Source organism: Trachinotus anak, unplaced genomic scaffold (genome assembly GCF_046630095.1).
Source record: "Trachinotus anak isolate AG129_WGS33_773 ecotype Australia unplaced genomic scaffold, CSIRO_AGI_Tana_v1 ptg000016l, whole genome shotgun sequence".
NCBI lineage: Eukaryota > Metazoa > Chordata > Actinopteri > Carangiformes > Carangidae > Trachinotus > Trachinotus anak.
The window spans coordinates 10465875-10486725 of NW_027273867.1; the positions used below are offsets into that span (position 1 = coordinate 10465875).

The 20851-nt window shown below is 40.5% G+C and overlaps 1 protein-coding gene across 6 annotated transcripts; it reads right to left on the bottom strand.

Moving 5' to 3' along the window:
- Window positions 1-827: 827 nt before the first annotated feature.
- Window positions 828-19467, bottom strand: LOC139634304 (cyclic AMP-responsive element-binding protein 5-like). Of its 6 annotated transcripts, none has more exons than XM_071500676.1 (11): window positions 19283-19467; window positions 16601-16667; window positions 15538-15631; window positions 13499-13608; window positions 12805-13061; window positions 9439-9565; window positions 7634-7705; window positions 3402-3749; window positions 2857-3129; window positions 2659-2767; window positions 828-1816 (listed from the first exon to the last, which is right to left on the bottom strand). In XM_071500676.1, exons 2-11 carry the CDS (start codon window positions 16652-16654, stop codon window positions 1680-1682), a joined length of 1581 nt encoding a protein of 526 aa, XP_071356777.1. In that variant the 5' UTR covers window positions 16655-16667; window positions 19283-19467; the 3' UTR covers window positions 828-1679. The 6 variants fall into 6 exon arrangements, with proteins under 6 accessions (XP_071356777.1, XP_071356775.1, XP_071356779.1 ...); XM_071500674.1 differs by having other exon boundaries at window positions 19279-19467; XM_071500678.1 differs by having other exon boundaries at window positions 15538-15678; window positions 19279-19466.
- Window positions 19468-20851: the final 1384 nt, after the last annotated feature.

The following is a 20851-nucleotide window of genomic DNA, read 5'->3' on the forward strand; positions in this document are numbered from 1 at the left end:
CATACACAAGGGTTATTTGTATTAACCTATTGAACCCCAGGTTGTGTTTTGCTCCCTTTATTCATTTAGTCATTATCTGCCTCAGCCAAGCAGGCAATATGTTTGTATGTTCAGGATATTAGCACTGGTCATAGTATTGTTTTTTCCTCTGCAACTGATATTTAGTGCTTGAGAGGGAGACCTCAACAGTCTGTGAGCTTGGGGAAGATAATAGCAATAGTATGTTAGAGAAGTAAGTGTGTGTGTGTGTGTGTGTGTGTATCTGCATCCATGCTTTTGTATGCGTGTCAAGATGAGATCTGGCAATAGTTAAGCAGTCCCTTTGTTTGGGTAGACAGGGTGGAGTGCCTCCCACACTTAGCTCAAATCACATAACTCACTCACACAAGCACACGTGTACACACACACACACATGCATGCTCACATGCAAAAAAGTATTTTCATATCATCAGAGAGTCAGGATCTCATGAAGCAGTTTTAACATCAAGGCGACAAAAATAATATTCTGCACCACAGAGCTGGTTATTAACAACTTGGCACAAATTGGCACTTTTTTTTCCTCATAGTGATTCTAGTCAGACAAATTCAACTTTTAAATTAAAAAGGAGCATTTTCAGCTGCTTCTTTGTGTGTTATATATTGAGAAATAATACTATTGGCCAAACATAAAACAGGATATGGTCTACTGTGCTGACCACTCCAGTTATCATGGTAATCACCACTAACAAAACCAGTCACTAGATGGCACACTAGACCATACTGTATGTACAGAGCTCCACTGTTAATGTCAGTGTCTGCAACTGCTGCTTTACTGTGTCCACACAATTTCTGAGACCTTATATCATTAAGACCGCACAAGAAAATACCAGAATAAGTGTTTTTATTTTAGCATTAGATTTACAGCGATTGTCAACATCTTTACAGTACAAAAAGTGGAACTTAAGTGGAAATTAAATTAATCTGACAGGGATTGAGACATGAGGTGCAGTTCATACTTATTTAGTGTTTTAGGGCAGTTGTGTCAAAAAAAAAAAAAAAGTGGAAAACCTACACAGTCATGTTTTAAATGGCTTTCCAAGACAGACAAGGGTTTGATTTCAAATCTTAAAATAAGCATTTTTATCTTTAATCCTGTGTAGAAAAATACCTAGTTTTAACAAGCTGCCTCTGCTTCAAAGGGAAGGCATAAGGTGTGCACTTGCAGCTGCTCAGTTAAAAATATAAACTAATATGTATAGGCTTTGTTTTTTTTTTTAAATTAGTGCAAGAGAAAAGAGCAAGTGAAGACTGAAATGATGAATTATGATGGTTTGTGTGCATAGTCAGTGGGTAGCAGGCAATGCTCACGCTGCTGTGAACAGAAACAGACATTTTCTGAGCAAACACAGAATCCAGTTGCCATGTGACGTCACAGTTTTTAACAAGGCTTTTGGAAAAGGACATTTTTGCACCTATTATGGAAATGAAACTAGGAGTATCCTCTCCAACCAGAAAGGATGAGAATACCTCAGTGTTCACATGGATTTAGAAAGTCGCCTATCCAGTTTAGAATTTCACTACAATGTAAAGAGACATGGATCCACAGTTTGGTGAGACTTTAGTGTAGTTATAACAGAAAGATATTTCAGTCTGGTTGGATTCAGCCATTCATTCCCAGCCCCTCCTCTACATGATGAGGGCTAGCGTCCAGGCTGGGCGTCATGGCTTGTGTCGCCTGCAGCTGTCGAGGAGGTGGAGATGCTGTTGTGTTGGATGGCCTGCAGATGAGACCCAGGACCTACAGGGGTGGGACTTCCTCCTGGGCTCACCCCTGCAGCTGGACACAGAGACAGCTGTCAATCAAAGTCACTGATCCTGTGTGGATTGTCCATTCTGTGAGTGGGGTTTATGTGCGTGTGGTTTTATATGAGCAATAAATAAATGAAAACCCGTTACAGTTGAGATTAAAGGAAAATATCTCTTTTATTTTAACAAATTATTACTGTACACACAGGTAAAAAGACAACAGTAGAAATATATGAATATAACACATGCCAATATTGCATCCGTTTTTGTTCTCCAAAGCTCAACACTTAATACATAATGGCTGCTTTCCATTTAAGCCACAAGGTGCAGTATTTCTTATTTTCAGTCAGTTACAGGTTCAGTTATTGTTGAACATCAACCTCAGCCTGACTGGAGTGCAAGATGGGCATGGCCTGCAATTTGTTCCATGCTTGCTTTATGCAAGGCATAACAGCCAGTGCAAGAACAGCACTGCACTCCAACACCATCAAGGTCTGGTTCATCAAATGAGAATGACAATGAAAAATATATTCCTTTAAATGGACAGTTAAGAGTGCAGTGCTTCCCCCTGATTGGTTCTCCACAGGAATAAAAGTGCATTTACTATCAGACCGTGGATAAAAGCAGAGTTTTGACTCTTAAGTGCTGTTCAGTTACATCTGGTAAGATACAGTTTAAGGTCCCTGTTTGTGTGGATGGGTGGTTTGTTATAACAAGACAACAAGTAATGGGGTTTTCTCTTATGTGCACAGATAGGGTAAAATGTATCTGAATTATACCGTCAGTGGTGGATGGAGATGATTGGTGTCAGGCATCAGGAAAAGCTGGTGATATTTCTAGCGAGGGGTACAGGGTATGGGGGGTTTTACTCACTGGGGTACCCCTGTGCCTCTCTCTGCCGGGCGGTGACAGGACAGTCCTTGTGGGTGAGCAGAATCTGCTTCAGCTGACCCACCTCCGACCTCAATGACGTCACCTCGTTCTGGGAACACATAGAAAAATGCTAAGTATCCTCGAAGTGTGGATTGTGTTTGTGCATGTGTACTTGTCTGTGTACAAAGCGTGTCCCACCTGCAGCTGCAGGTTTGTGTGCGTCAGTTCCTCAGCTTTCTTCTCCAGAGACGACACCCACAGCTTTCTCTTCTGTCGGCAGCGGGTGGCTGCAGCCCGATTACGTTCCAGAAACTTCTGCCTTCGCTCGTCAGGGTCCTGCTCTGTCGTCCTCCTGCGACGGTTGCTGCCTCCTCCTCCTCCTCCACCACCACTGCAGCTACCACCTGCCTGCACTGCATGCTGGGAATGGGAAGGTTGCGAGGGCTGCATCTGCTGTGCAACTGGTGATAACTGCAAGAAAAGAGACATTTTGAATTAACCTCACTGTGTCTGAATAAAGAAATATGAGGGTCAGGTTTACATGTGCTGTTACCAAGCGGCAACCACCAAGGCTGACAAATAAAGCCAACACTGAAGTAGGCACTGCCAAGATGGTGATGGGGGAGCAGCCCACTCTGAGCTTCAAAACTGCTCCTCAGAAACCTAGAGGTGACGTCTACATTCATCTTTATATAAGGTCTATGACCATTATTGAAATCATGAGTAAATGCAAAGCACCGTACCTGTGCTGTAACAGGCAGTGGAGGTGCAGGAGGGGATGCCTGGTGCAGGTGTGAAGGCGGTGATTGGTGAGCCTGAGTGTGCGGTGCATTCCCTGACTGGTGAAGCTGGTGGCTGTGCGAGCTTCCCAGGTGCTGTGGAGGAGGGGCGTGGCATCGCTGTTGGTAGGGGAGGGGTGGAGCTGGAAGCTGTGGATGATGATGAGGATGATGGTGGTGTTGTAGTGGAGGTGCCTGGTGGCGCTGTGACATCATGTCCATCATATGACCCATAGATGAAATGGGGTTGTTGATGGCGACCATTCCTGGGTGATGCTGTTGGAAATGATGGCCCAGTGTCTGTTTGGATCTCTGAGTGGAGATAATAAGATACAAAATTAAAGGGACTTATCGTATATACAAAAGGTGGTTTTCTTCTATGTGTTTCTGTATATTTCTGTACAGTATAAAGTACACATGTGATGCACTGTGCAAAGCATTTGAAGTTAAAGAAAACATTAAATAGTGTCAGCAGTTATGTTAAGTGTCCAGCTGATGTAGTGCACATTACATCCCTGAGAGACCTAAATCAGCTTTGAATTCCAACACATATGCAGCCACCAGGACAATCACTAAAACCAGTACACAACAGACAAACATTCAGTTTTCTACTGTTGAAAAGATTGATTATTTTATAAAAGGTCCTTTTGGCATTTTTTAGGCCATGAACCTCACAGAGACAACGAGTTGTCCATGTCATTTCTTCATGAAAGATAAACACTGCGGTGATTGACATTCTCATTATTACTTGTATATTTTCATATCATCTCACCTTAAGTTCACATTCCTTCTTGAGTTTATTATGGCCTCTGGGAATGCTAAAGTCAACCAGATTCCACTCTGAGATATATAAGAAACCCAGGATGAGGAGACCATATGGATTAGCTTTGGAAATGGATAGATGGAACATAGATGTAATATATGATAGCATCTGATTTTGCAGTTTTAAGAAGATTTGCACTCCAGGTCCCTCCAGTCTCCTCTAATCCAGATTCTTTATATGTATTTGCACTTTACTCACTTAACGTCATCATTTCTTTTCTCCCTGGTGTAAATCTTTATTGATTTCTGGCTGTATAAAAAAATATACTCAATTCCCAAATTTCCCAGTGCATGCTGGGATAATTAGGAATAATTAAGCCTCCAATAACACTGAATAGGAGCTGACTCTCATAAATAGTTCCCAGACTGATATATATGGCAAGAGAAGTTTGGATGGTAAACATTACATAAATATGTACTACATACTTATGTCTTAATGAATTTAAGACCGCTTTTGTATTATGTTAAAGTATGGTTTGTATAATTAAGCATCTTAATATTTGAGAAAATGAAACAACATAGTTTCCAGAAGTATATTGGTGTGAACTCCATGTTATATTTCTTTAACCCCAGTCAAGCAAATCAAAAAGTTGCTACACAAACAAACACATATTTCAAAACTGCCTGTTACTGTCATTATGCTCCACCCAGCATTACCATATGTAATATGCTGATATGTTTTAAACTAAGCTCTATATATGAAGAGCTTGTGATTCCACAGAAACATTTTCCATCTCCATGTCATTGTTGGGTGGAGTCTGTTTGACCCCCTGGAACCAGCTAAATTAGTAACAGAAGATAAGCTCCCAACTTATGAGCCACTTCAGGTCAAACAAGCTTAAGTAGCTGATCCTTAGATAAAGATCCCCACAGTATCCCAGTAAAATGTCTCCAAATCAATAAATCAGACTCTAACTCACTGCTCAGTCAGAATCTCCCAGTTAGTCCATCATTTTTCTCCTAATTGTCCACACTACAACTGTGAAGACAACGGTAGATGAGATGGATAATGTGTTCCAGTAAACGCAGCCGTCTGCAGCTTGATACCTTCACACTTTATCATTCCCATGTATCATCTGACTAAACAGACTGTAAGAGCTAAATTAAACCTCATCTCACCTTTCTCCTACACTCAGCAGAGGAGAGGGAGAGAGGGAGAGGTCATGTTTGGAGCATGACATCATCCCCCCTCTCTGGCAATATTGCTATCTGCTCCCTGTTACACAATATTTCTTTAAGAGAAGACGCTGCTGAGTTTTTTTTTCTCTCTCGCTCTCTCTCAACCATTCAGCGCTGAAAAAAGGGAGCGCATTTAGCGGCTGCCAGGGATGAGGTCACTGAGTTGTCTGTGCCAGCTTTACCAGCCCGCCAGCCAGGCTGCCAGTCAAACACACACACGCACAGCCACACACACTGAACAGGTCGGGACACAAGTATTTCTTCTCTGTTTACTACATAGAAACACCCTGACACTGGGTGATTACATCATGGATCGCCTTGGCCTGCATGACACACCACACTGATATTTCTGTCAGGGGGGATCAGTGAATGAAGACATGGAACTGTACGTGATACACTGAGCCACTCGTCAAATGTTTACTTTTCAACTTGAGCTGAGTGTTGAGTTACTGTACGGCAGCGGTTAATATGCCGACTGTGGTTGTACAGAAGCAGAGTCCCGTTTCACACCTGGAAAATGCAAAACACGACACCTGATGAGACAAAATTACTACAAAATATATTAGAATTGGTCTGGAGAAGAGTGTGTGTGCGTGTGTGTGTGAACAAGCGATGAAGAGAGGTTCAGATTTGAACCTGCGACCTGAGTGGCTCTGAAACCTGAAACCGCTTTTCATTTGCCACTCTATATACAAGCTCTGCACAAGGAGTCATAACCTGTAAGAGTGTGTTTATGTATGTGTGTAGGTGTGTGTGTGTGTGTGTGTGTGTGTGAGTGTGTGTGTGAGTGAGAGAGTGCTTGTGTGATTTCACAGTTTTCCCTTTGAAGTTGCTTTTGATAGCACACATATATTTAACAATTCATACTACATGCACCTAGAAAGAGGAAATGTAAAATTTACAAGGGAAGAGATTCAGGGCATGTTGACACAAGGTAAATGAAACAACCAAGAAAGTCAGAGAGAGCATGTAGATTGTGACTTCCTGTGGTGTGTATATGTGTGTGTTTGTATGTGTGTGTTAAAAGTGTAGAATTACACTCTGTTTCTCGTCTGTCCTGATTAGAAAGGAATAAACCAAAGGCAGAAAATGAGTGTGTTTAATATTGTACAACTAAGAAATCGGCTTGCCATTAATACGACCTTTATTGAAAAATCACATACGTTATAAGCCATTCACTCTCTTCCACATCCAACTGATCAAGGATGCTCAACTAGTAAATGTTTGTTTAATTATTATATCATAAATCATTCAGTTTTGCTCAACTGACAGTCGATAAAACCTGCAACAGTACCCTCTTCAACTTGTTATAAGGAGTTTCTAATTTAGCAGATTTCATCATTTTGTATCTATCAAGTATAAAACGCTACAGAAATCACTGAATTGCTTCATTTTTTCAGTATCAGGCAACCTACAGGAGACGTAATGTCGAAACATTGGAATTGGGCACTAGAAATCTTTTGTTAGGTGCATCAGTTCAGTTGTTTTGCCTTTTTTTCTTGATAATGTTTTTTTGCCTTTTTGCCAGCATACCTGATTTAATATTGGGATGTGTATACACTACACTGAGGCTTCAATTTCTGAGTAGAGACGAGAAGAATTAAGTCATTAAAAAGCTAAAGGAATAGTTAGACGTCTCAGTTAGTATGTCTAGATGTAAGATGAGAAGGTCAATACCACTCTCATAAAGCTACAGCCATTGGCTAGTTAGCTTAGTTTAGCATAAAGACTGGAAACTGGCGAAACAGCTAGACTGTCAATATTAACTTTCTTCTGTTTAATCTGTACAAAAACAAAAACGTATAAACAATTCACCATTTTATGGAGGGTTTTGTGCCAGGCTATGTCTTGGCCTCCTCTAAAAGAGCAAACTGTAATTTTTCTACCTTGATAATTGTACAGATTAAACTAATAAAATATAACAGATCTAACTAGCAACTAACTTTAGAGGTGCATGTAGGCTGGACAGAACAAAGCTAGCCGCTTCCCCGTTCCTATTGAACTACTGAACTGTTCCTTTAATACTGCAACGCTACACAATCAGCTTTAGTACAAAAAATGGCACTGGTATTAGTTTACAAGAAGCCACTAGTAATTTATGGTGTGCTCATACAGACTCTATAATAAATGTTATTACCAGAGGGGAAAGAAATAATCCACAGGGACGGGAAGAAAATATCTGTGCTGGTCTGTACCTGAGGCGAGGAACAGGAGGGGTTGTGTACAGGACCTGGTATACCCATTAGACAAGACATCTGCTTCTCTATCTGAAGAGGGAAAAAAATGTCATAAAAATAACCTTTCAACCGTGACAAGAAAAAGCATCAGCACCTACATAACCTCAAGTATAAAGAGCTCCCCACAAGGTCACATCCATCTGGAGTTCGACACTTTTGATTAATTCATCCAGAAGAGTGAAGTGAATTTTTCTGTCAGCCATGAATATTTCTATCATGGGGATCTTGACCACTTTGGCCACTATACCTGCATCTATAAATTATTATGCATATCTACCCAATAACAACACAACTCAATCCATTAAATACCACAACAAACCCAAATGATATATTTAAACTCCATTTTCCTCCATTACTACATAGCAAAGAAGACCTGGACAGGTGGAACAAACTCCAACTCTCTCTAACTGGCCATTCTACTGTTAAAATGAAGATTCCCCTGAAAATAAATTATTTATTTGCCATGGCCACTGTTAATTCTCCCCTGGGCTGGTTCTCCTCTCTAAATTCAATACATTTTACTGGAAAGATAAAAAGCGGGCAAATGTTTTACCACTACTTCCTCTCCCACCAGCTTCAGTATATCCAACTGGAAAAACAACTCCACGGCTTGATGTTGAACAGACGATGTGTAAAGATCTCCCCATTCAGCAATACTGCATTCATAGATAAATCAGCTAAGACCCACAGCTGCTTCAAGGTTAACACCATAAATACCACTGGTGAAAAGCACATGACATTTACCTCAAACTATTTCCTTCTACTCTCACTCTTATCTGCCATAAACTTCTGTTTAAAATCAATAAGGAACCCATCGACTTCCCTGAATGGAAACAGAGAGGAGTAAGCTTTCCAGTGGCAGTTCTCTCATGACCTTTGACCCTTTCAAACAATCAAACAACTGACTGCACCACTGTCACTACCGGGACATACAGCTGAAATAAACCATAAAAAAGAAAACTGATATGCATAACTTCCACAACTCCACTCATCTATTACTAAAACCACCTAAAAGAATTGCTATCAAACATGTAGAGACCCTATTCATGCCATAACAATATTGTTGGAATACTAACAGACAAATGGACATCAGACTTAAATACACATCAGTCAGACATCAACTGGCAAATGATGTACAACAATACATTCACGAGGGCGTACAGAAATCCAACTAATTCAATATAAAGTCCTACAGAGATTACACATCACCACTCACAGGCAGCAACACCTGCAGACACTGTCCCACTGCTCTAGTAACCACTTGTATGTGTTATGACTCTGCACACCAGTTGGGCAGTTTTGGTGTTTGGTCTTTAAGGCGATCTCTCCTCACTTACAATCCCACAGCATCTCCAAACGTTCATCTTAATGTCACTGACCACCTTACTCAGGTGGAAACACAGATAATCAATAACACGCAAACCCTAAAGAACAATCTGACCCCATTCCATAACACCACACCTGCCCTCACTCAGATCTCTTCAACCCTCATATTACAGCTCAAAATAACAAAATAAGCCACAATATGTATATAATACATGCTTTTTTTATATTATTTTTTTGTGTTTTGTTTGTTGTTAAGGTCTGTCCTAAGGTCTGTGTGCTCCTGTTGTTGTTTTGTTAACACTTTTGAATATGGAAAATATTAAATATATATATATATATATAGAAAAATATATTTTTTAAAACCATTTAAAAAATCATTATGCATGTATGTCTGAATGTGACAGCATGTGTGTGAGTAACCAGTCTCCCATACTTACAGTCATGTGCTGAGCAGATGCCCCTTGCATGGCGGGGTCTGGCAGGGTGCCAGGTAAGGAGGCTGGCAGCGGTTGTTTGTGTCTGTTCCGCATGTGGAGGAGGGAGGAGAGTGGCCCGGGAACTGGGCTGTGGTCAGCCACAGGGAGAGAGAGAGGGAGGGGGGACAGGTCATGCCAGGCAGCTATCCACAGCTAAAGTTTCACTAATCCAGGTTTAGAGGGAGGTGCAAATTGAAACAGTTATAATTGGGTCTTAATGACAGATGAGACTGAGATAGATGGATATGAAAAAAGTCAATGTGGGAACATGGGATGGATGAATTGAAGCAGTGATAGTGGAGGTTTTAATTAATATCCACTTGAATAAAATGGCTTAATCTGTCACTGTAAACGGTTGGCTCACCAAAACCATTAACAACAACAACAACAAAAAGAAATTTAATCTCAGACTTACGTCTAGAGGTATCCAGCCAAAAATATAGTTCTGGTTTATCCTCAAAACAATTTTTGTCTGTACAACAATTAAATTAAGGTGAATGGAATTTTGTTTGTTTTTCTGAAAGCAATGAAAAAAAAACACATTTAAACGATTATATGTCTTTTTAGAAACAATCTTGTGTTTTCTGTAAATAATCCACAGACCTCACTGTGGACAGTTTTCATTGGAACTACTTTTCAGCACAAAAATTTGTCCCCAAGAAATCTATTGTTCTGGGAATTTATCCAGTACAACACATTGTCATCACACACCCCTAAAGAAAAAAAACAATTATTTGTTCAATTATTATATACATACTGTATATGTTAGATGATCAGAAAAAAGTGGAGATTAAATATTGGGCAACTTTTGCAAAGACTTGGCATATTTGAGGCACTGAATGCGTTCTTTAATTTCAAATCTGGCAACACTGGGTGGAAGAGGTAAAGGTAAATATCTCAAAATGTTGGCACATAAAACTGAAAGTACATAGCTGCAAACCACCAGAATTAAGTGAGAAAATATGCGGTTTTGTAATCTGGACGAACCAACACTTCTGGTCAATCGAAAAATGAGAGAAAAATGTAAATGTTATTGCATGTGAGTAAAAAGGCGTAAACAAAGATTTGAAGTGAGGCAATGACAATGGAAACTATGATGAGGTGAAAAGAAAAAAGAAAACAGAGAGAAGGGAAAAAAAAGAAGTGACAGCTTGAGAGGGAGGAGAGAAGCTAAGGGATCACAGCGGGGGATGCAGAGACCCAGGGTGCCATGTGCTGACCTAACCCTCTGGCTCGCAGCCAGTCGGGCAGCGTGGGCCTCCGTGGCCGCGCTGAGGTCATTGGTAATGATGTCATCACTGAATCTGCGGTATGCGGCCCGTTTAACATACAACACGGTACAGACAAACCAAAACAACATTTCCTAATGTAACCACAACAGTTCTACCGGGCCTACAGCCAGACACTCAGAGACCAGGTTGCTATGGAAACCGTTGATAAACACAAGGGGAAACAGTCAGACAGCCGATCCATGGTTCATTTAGTAACACTTAGCTGGTTTAACTGACTAACATGCCGTCTGGATACAGCTGGCACTGATTTACTGTATCATGATGGACTGTCAGAGCTCTCCCTGTCCTGTCACGTCCTGTCCAGTCCTGGACAGATGTTTGGGCCTTATTATGTCACTGACTTACTTCTGGTACCTTGACTCATCTAATTAACTGCAGAGATGTGACAGAGGCTTTGGTACAGTATGTGTTTCAAACAGAAATCAGTTATAGGTTTGTTGGTGGGAGATTTGTGACTGAGATTTGGGAAAAGGTCAAAATTCCTTCTCAGCCTTTAAAGTATTAAGTCAGTCTCATAAATGTGAGGCATTTAAAGTGCTGATCATGTAATGCAATGTTCCCAGTTTGAATCTGGCTGGAAACCTTTCTTACATGCCTCATGTCTACCTCCTGTCACTTCCTGTCTGTCACCATGGTATGTTTTCTAATTAAGGAAAGTATTAAAAAAAAAAAAGTAAACAGTGTCAAAAAAGGAAATATGAAACAGCGTAGTTTAACTTGTTCATTGATGACTAGACACAACAATACAAAAACTACTAAAGGTTAACTGACTGAAAATTTTGATTTCAATATTACAGCAAAAAATGTGCATTTGACACATTTAAAATAGTTCACATGCTGAAAGAAGTTGATGTGACAGTTGAGATACAGTTAGCATAAGAAGTTGAAATGGCAGTGAAAACAGACATACGGCAAAATGCTTTAGTGTAAGTTTAAGTACTGAATTAAGTTGATGTTTTGATTTAAGCTTTTAAGAAACACTACTTTTGTTTCACTCTGTTTTTATTTGTTTGTTTTGTTCTATTTTGTTGTGTAATTTTATGAAAATAGTCATTTACATTTATATATGCTTATAATTAGAAAATCAAGTCACAGACATTTTGTCATTGGAAGTCTTATACAAAATTTCAGATATCTATGAATTATGAAACTTGCATTTGTCAGATTAAAATTGTGAAATATATAAATGTAAATTATATGCAAATGTAACACAGTGGTGTACATTTTTCATCTATGATTAAAGTCCTGCTTGTAATTTCAATTACAACGTTCCTTCCTATTTTCATTGCCTGAAGGTATATGGAATTTTATTACATTTTATTAAGTGAATAAATTTAAATTTGATATTAATTTAAATTTGACATATCTAACAAAACACAGTTCCTGTGAAAATGTATGCTAAACCCTCAGTAGATGTCTGTATAAGCTAATATTCAGATGACTGAGTGTCTAACCTAGTTCACAAATCCACAAAATTGAACTGTCAGGAAGAGTGGGAGCAGCTGCGGGGAGCTGGTCAGATGAAAGACAGGAACTCCTCTAATCTGTCTCTTGAACTGGGTGATAACCAGGGAGCCTGGAAGCTGCCCAGACGCTGAGAGAGAGACTCTGAGTCTTAAAAGACATAACAGAGGCAGCAGTCGAGTGGTAGGGTGGGTAATGTCAGTGGGTTTGAGTGGGTGTTGTGCAGCGGTTCTCCATCTATTTTGCTATTACTTTGTTCTCTCAGTAAATTGATGTTTGATTTTTTTCCCCCTCTTTCTCTCAGTTCATTAGTGCAGTGATAAATTATGCAGGGGGGAAATGCCAGTCTGTGCCAGACAGAAAGAGTTATAATACGTCCAAAACAGGATGGGCGAGACAGGGTGAAGGAGGGGAAGAAAGGGTGAGAAAAGGCAACATTAAGAGGAAATATGTGTGTATGGGATGTGTTGCTGCATGAATGGATAGATGTAGTAAGATCTATATGTGTTGGTGTGTGTGTGTGATTGCATGCCCGAAGGTGTGTTATTGTTGCACCCATACCCATACTCACCCTGAGTGTGTGAGCGTGGAAGGAGCCTGGTTGATGACTGATCCGGACTGGGAGGAGGACAGAGTTTGCTGGGCAGCCAGGCTGCAGCTAGGGCCCACCATGGGGCCATGGGACTGGGGATGCTGCAGGGGATGGGTCTGGGGATGGTGCAGCGGTGGCTGGGGATGTGGGTGCTGAGGCTGGGGTGGGTGCTGGAGCTGAAGCTGGGGTTTGAGCTGGTGCTGGTTCATACAGGGCGGCCCATTATGGGTAAGCGTCTGTGGGGAGAAGCGGGAGCGACAAACAGCTGGGACCATTTTGAACGCTGAGGGCAGACTCCACTTTCAGTCTGTGTGTGTTTTTGTGATCTGAGGTGATTTTGATGTGTGCGTGCATGCATGCATACATTTGTTTAGGTGTGTGTGTGTCTGCGTGTGCTTGTGTCTTTGATGTCTAGCTGTTTCATTTACAGAGGAGAATGTGATCGCCTGGTGTGTCTTTCCTTGTAGCAGGTCAGATATCTGCAGTCACCTAATTGGGTCTGACTGCTTTTATCTTCCTCATGCTCAAGTGTCACTCAAAACACTAACCTGAAAGACTTGACAAACACCGAGCAGTAATGAGGGACAAGTCTGTGTATGTCTAACCTCAGCAGGATAGAGCCCAAGACTAGAAATGCAGCTTAATTTTGCTTCATATTTTCTTGTAATTTCACCTGTTTGCTCTTTTCTTCTTCTTCTTCTTGAAGAAACTCCTCCTCTATCTCCTTGAACAGACCAACCTCTTCACAGTTCTGCAGAAATCGGGTTGGCGTCGGTGTCTGGTCTGGAAGAATGACATACAAATGCACACAAACAAAAAGGAGAGACAGGTTTTTAAAAAATGAGCAGACGTTCATGTATTGCTACCCTACTGCCACAATAACCTCTCTTGTTTGTGCTTATTTGCTTCCTAAATTAACTTTCGCTCATGTTGTGATGCCAAGTGGAGAAACAAGTCTGTTCTCAGGCATGCTCTCTCTCTCTCTCTCCCTCTCTCTCTGTCTCTGTCTATGATAACATCAGTCTGTCTCTCTGCGGCGTCTAAACATGCAGGGGTCAAAGGTCGCCTGGGCTCTTTGTTTTGACACAAGATTTCCTGCAGGAGGTGTGACAGGCTGCAGGACACAGACAGGGAGAGAAAAGGCTCAGAGGGAGAGTCTGCAGAGGTTAGATGTCATGCTGATGTTTATGTCCAGACAGACAGCTGTTTCTATGGTTACAGACAGTGTTCTGACCATGAGACTCTGCAGTGAGTTGATCATTGTGGTACAATACAGAAATACTTGGATAGTGAAGCTACCTGTCATGAACCTATCATGTATCCTTCCTTAGCATTGTAGACACTTTTACATTTACAACCTAAAAGCTGCAACGTACCTATAGATCAGTATATTGAAGCAAAAAAATGTCTCAAATAACTGGCTACAAGATTATTCATTTTGCCTTCAAATAAGTGCAAATCTGTTTTATTTAATGTCTCAGTGGAGAAACAACCACAGCATTATTAATAATTAATCATTACATTCAGTAGACACTTGGGTTTAACTATGACTTTTGAAAGACATTTTTTCCCAAATTTGTATTTTTCAGTAACAAAAAAACATCTAAAGCAAAATTTAGATGATCACGGGACAACCCCCCCAAACTTTAATTGTCCAGTAATTTTTCAAGCTAAGATGCCAAATGTTCTCTGGTTCCTGCCCACTAAATGTGATTATTTGCTGCTTTTTGTTGTGGTATTGAATATTATAGTAAATTGAATATCTTTGGTTTTGGACTACTGATTGGACAATTGCAAATGTCATCATGAGTTTGGTGATTTTAATTTTTTTCTATTTTCTGACATTTTGTGGACTCATTTTTTATCCTCTCTTAACTTTCCTTGAATACTCTTATTATTAATCAAGGAAATACTGAATAATACTAGTACTGAATAATTGTTGCAAACCTACTGTGGTGTATTTACAGGATGTAGCCACTGCTGTAATGATAAATGACATTGATTGTTGATCTGATATTGTTGAATATTTGCTCAGTTGATCTGTAAAAAGATATAATGGTCAATTGCTGGTGTACACAACAAGAAATGAGGGTTTGGTGCTGGTTGGTAAAGTCTCCTGGTCCAGAAATGGTTACATCCACACAATCATCCAAGTAGATTGTCTCCTGCTTCCTTTGTTTTTGCCTGACGCTCAAATAAGGAGTGAAATATTTAAGATGGTTTGTGCTGACACATGTGCACCCCTCCCCACATTTTTAAATCAAAGTGGGTCTTCACTGGTGGCGTTACCAGTATGTTTGGTCTAATCTGATGGGACTATTCTATACATGTTGCAACATGAGCAGCTCTGTTTCACAGCACAGACTATCTGAGGGTAGGAAGCTTGGTTCGAGCTTATCTGATTTCATACTGTATAACGTAGCATCATCATTTTTTCATCAAGTACTGATCCTGAACAGAGGTCACCACACACACATGCAGCCAGACAACAGCTGAACACAGTGACATATAGCATGTCTGAGCAGTGAAAAAAAACCACAAAGCTTTTGCGGTCATGGGAAGATGAGAGGGCAAGATGCTAATTAAAAGCAAAATATCCCCAGAGGATTGGTTAAAAAAAAACCCACATGCACCAACGCCATAAAATAAAAGCCAGTTTGATGTCGAACTAAATTGGTGGATGTGGGAGGAAAAGTTCTGTGCTGCTCTCACCTGTAAAAGCTGTGTCCGTTTTGATGGAGGGGAACTTGAGGGTCATCTCATGCTTGTGTCTGTGGATGATCAGGTGCTCCTCTAACTGGAAGTGCTGCAGCACACCGACAGAGTGAGAAAGATATGAAGAGATGCGTGCAGCTGTACGACATGACACATGGGAGGGGATGCTCAGTTAAATCAGCTGATCCCTGACTCATCAGTCATAATCATATACGTGTATATATATATATATATATGATTTTTATCTGCTGTATTTCTTTTTCTATCTCTTATTTTTGCTCACTATTATCCCTCACTAGCTTTTCTAGCGAAGCCTAAAGAGTATGCCACCTTACATTTTAATGCACATATTTAATGTGACATTTAATGTCATGTGACAAATAAAATCTTTAATCTTAAATTACATAAAATACCCTAATAATCAGCGTGGAAATACATTTTGTTCACTCTCTTTTTTCCCAGTTTAAAGAGACCAAGGCTGCGCAATTGAACTCACATATATTGTACAGTTATAGTTTCCATAATTAATAGGCATGTGATAATATCATCTCTACAGCGTTAAAGCATTTTGTTTAACTTACATTTTCTTATTCTGTCAGTATCGATAATCAAGCTGTAAAATGATAATTAGATATTTTTCTTTAGTTTAGTTTATTTATTTATTTGATAGGGACGATGCAATTTAGCATAGTTCCAGAGCAGAGCATGAAACTAATGTGCTGCACTAAGAGTTTACAGCTATTGCTCATTCTGAACTCCTGTCGCTAGTTTGGCTTTTACCTGCACAATTCAACCAAAACAGTCAATTTTCACTATCAAAAAATTACAACACACTACAGATATATAAGTAGAATAAAATATACTATAATAAACTATATTCAAAAATGTATTGATTGTGATGTATAGTGTACGAAGACTTAACACATAGATAATATCATAAAATGAGCTAAAATATACAGATGTACAGTCTGAAAGAGACAACAATAGCAACACAAGCAGACAAATAGTCGAACAAAAACAGGATTTGTAGCCTTTAAAACGTATACTGTACCCAACTGACCTGAGAGCAGCCCGGGGCGCCACACACATAAGGCCTGTCCTGTTTGTCATTCATGTCATCCACAAGCCTACAAAACAGAGCAAGCAAGAACAACATATTAACCTGCAGCATTATCGTACTGTCCCAGGGCTCGGTTAATAAATGACGGTTTCATTTAGCGGGAGGCAGTTCTCATTTTTATATTTCTATTTACACAGAGACAGTTTCCATCAGATAAATCACACAATAAGCTTGTACAATACAGTTATCCTCCTCTTATCATCACATCTTTTAGTGGAAGAAATGTGTAATGAGGTAGATGCCACGGATGATGGATGTTTCACCCTGAGACACAACATTATCTCAAGGAAAATGATCCCTTTGGTGCCAGCTGTATACTGAAGGTAGTCATTTTTATTAGGGACAAGTACTATAATACATACAATATGTTTGTGTTTTTGCTAACTATTCATTACTCATTAATAATGACATGTAAGCACCAAAGGGCATCAAAGTCTTACAGCATCACAATCTTTAAAGTGCTAAGTGTAGTGCAATTGTTTCAGCCTACAATTAGGCTTTCATCGGCGGCATCACCCAATAATGCGGGTGTGATGAAAGGCTGTGCACTCGCCATGCATAACATAAAAATCAAGTCACCGTAGGATAAAAATATTAGCACAAATGCATATTAGCACATCAATGAACCTGCTTGCAGCACACTAACCCGGGCTTGACCCAGCCAGCTCTTCAGTGGGGATATTAAGCCAGTGATGGGGGGTAATTATGACTTATTTGAAGTGCTACTGCTGCTGGCCCTTCACTTTCCACTGAGTGCAAAGGAAGAAGCCTCCAACTCCCTGACCTCAGGCATTCCTCTAAGCTGCGTGTCACCAACCAAGATTCACACACTTGTAGAGAAGACAGAGAGGTCATAAGGTCATCCTCAACCTTTCATCCTCTCAGCCCCAGTGAGGAAGAAGGAGAAGAAGAAGAAGAAGTGTCTTTTTAGGTGGAGATGATGGTTCTGAGAAATGTGTTGGATACATATTCACAGGTACATGCATATTCTGAAACTTAGAGTTTGCGTGAGTGGAGGGAGTGCTGAGAAGACAGCAAAGTGGGTCCTGATGTTATGGGAAAGAGTGAGAGCTAAAGAGACGAGTAAGGAGAGAGGGGGCAAAAGTACATGCTTCCATAAGAAATGGAAAGTGTGTGTGTGTGTGTGGGGGGGGGGGGGGGGGGGGGGGGGGGGGAGTGACATTACGGTGATGGAGAGGGGAATGGAAAGGGCAAGTGGCAGTGAGATAGAGACAGAGAGAGAGAGAGAGAGAGAGAGAGAGGGAGGAGGACACAATGAATGGAAGAGAGAAGGAATGAGGGTGGGAGGCGGCAGAGGGAGGACTGCACTGTACGCCTACTCCTGACAGGTTTGAACCTGCCTCAGCCCCCATTTTCCAACCCCAGGCAAGGTGACTTCATGCGTGTGTGTGTGTGTGTGTGTGTGTGTGTGTGCATGTGTGGGTGTGTGAGCAGAAGACTGAATGAGCAAGCAAGTGCTCACAACACCACAATTACATTTAAATAACTTACAAACTTGAAAAAGACAGGTCTTGAATTTTTTTCCTTTTATAGTTTTTATACCTACTTTGTTTTGTTTTATAGTCTTTATATCTAAAATTTATCATGTGTCCTTTCTTGTTATGATGTTACAAAATCTCATGTTTCATACATGAAGAAAAACTGATAACTTGAAGAGAGTTATGGCTATCTTCAGCACTTTTTACCTCACTGTCCTCCTCTCAGCAGCAATTGTACAAGATGAGCAGACTCAGCACATTTCCAGCAAACCCTTCTGTCAGAGTGGTTACATCAATCACAATGACGTCATCCTTAATACATAAATCCAACAACAGACCAGACAACATGTTGCCAATTTAAGACGGATTAATGTCTGTGTTGAAAAAAAAAAAAGTCTTTGGGGTAACGAAATTATAAAGCTTTTTCCCGCCTCTTCCTCTGCCATTGCCCTATAGATCCACGATCATCACAGCCATGATGATGAATGACATAACACACAGTCACACAACATTTAAAATCACCCTGTGCTTGTGTGAATCACCTAATGTCCAGCCTTTAAAAAATAATAATAATAAAACAAACAAACAAAACAAAAAAAAAAACAACAACAGCCAACTTCAGTTACTTACTACTTCTCTAAAGTTCCCATGTTTGGAGGATGAATGTCAACAACATCGAACCGGCTTGGAGCAAATTCAGCTCAAATTAAGCGGCGGTTCTGACCAGCAAGTCCTCCGACAGGCGGGCGGTCAGTGCCTCAGTGCCTGTGTGTGTCTCCAGAACATGACCCGGTGTGTTTCCTTCCCCACGGCTCCAAACTAAAGCAACCTGTTCCACTCATAAACAAGCCCGGCACAGCTGTATGGAGGGTGCTGTCACACCCCCAAATAGACACTCCAGCTCAACCCGACGTCCGCCTGGTGATGAGACTTCACCGGGACAGCTAGCCAAAAAAACTTGCCCCGTTAACTTTCCAGCACCGTTAAAAAAAAAAAATAAAAAAAAAAATAAATAAAGGGTTAGGTGTAAAAACAACTTCAGCAGACTGTGGTTTTAGTGTCAGGACAGCGGCGGCTGCTGAGTTTAAAGTTTTGTGAATGAAAGTAGATGAGGCTTACCTACAAGCAGAGCGGGACGAGCGGCGCTCCAGAGAGGAACCACGTTGGACTGGAGCGAGATTACAATACGATCTATTTACAGAAGCATTACATCACCTCCCGGTGACGTCACGTGGGATTCCTGAACTTCTAAATCATTGCGGTCCCGTACGGAGAGAGGGGTTGAGGGGGGCGGGGCCACGACGCCGGCCGGTAGGGGGACGGGACGGGACAGGACAAGACAGCAGCGTGGTTGTGGACCCGGACCGACGCACACACACACACACACACACACAAAAAAAAAAAAAAAAAATCAAATCAGACACACCAGCGGCAACGTGACGGGACACGGGGCAGACCGGGTGGGTGGATGAGACCCAGTGTTTTTTTTTTTCCCTCCCCACTTTCAGTGTCTGTGCGAACGGGACGTCCCAGCGACTGTATCAAGTTAATGCGTCAAAATGAGCAATAGCCCCCACAGTTTTGTCAGAACTTTTCTGAAGGTTATGATGTCGTTGTATTTATTTCAAAATACAGTTGTTACTGTGAAACACAAACAGGCTTTTATGACAAGTTCGGTCGTACTTTGACCCGAGATGATCGCCACAAAAGAAACTGAGACATCATGAAACGATAATTAAAGGACTAGTATAATAATGCCAATGCTAATACTAGGCTACTAAGTAATGTTAGCATAACAACAACAACAACAATACAACCATAATAATAAACAACAAGACAATAATAATAATCGATAATTATTATTCATGATAATAATAATAATAATAATAATAATAACCAGCAACCATATACAAGAAACAACATATCTGAACTCAGTCAATAAGCAACAAGCAGACTTAATAGGTAAAATACATACAGGCTTACACATTGTATGGCAATAATCATAAAACACATCAGGGATTATACAGCTTTAAAATCTCCAAGGGATGTGACAGAATGCTATTGATAAAGTGTAACACGCTGTGATAGACTGGCTTTATTGTTACCATCAGTAGATTCACAATTACACACTGGTGGCCATTGTGTGTTTAATATGATGTCATAAGTCATGATCAGGGCACAGAGTTGCAAGTTTGCGTAGAGGACACAGATCTTACACAGGAACAGTCTCACAGTCTTAAATTTAATGTTATTCATTGTGTTTTGTATTAAGAGAAGACCTTTTATTCTATGAGGTATTCTATGAGGCAGTTTTCAATACAGTTTTGAAGTATTCAGGTTTTTGTATTGCCTTTAGTGGTTTGCAGTCAAATGGCACTGATTTCATTTACTGTTTCCAAAAACAAGTAAATGCCCACTGTTTGGAGATTTGTTATGTTATGCCATGAAATCTCATTTGCCATACAAAACACCAGGACTTCAGTCATTCACATCTCCAGTGAGCTAAGTCATGGAGTAATATCTCTGCCATGTTTGGTCAGGGTTTCCGGCGCTTCAGTCGGGCTGGAGCTGAACAGAGGGATATGGTTTTGTTGTGGTTGAAGCACAACATGGGACCGAACCCTTCTGACTCATCATCCACCAATCGCCTAAAGTATGCAAATTCTGGTAGCCATGGCAACAAGAAGAAACA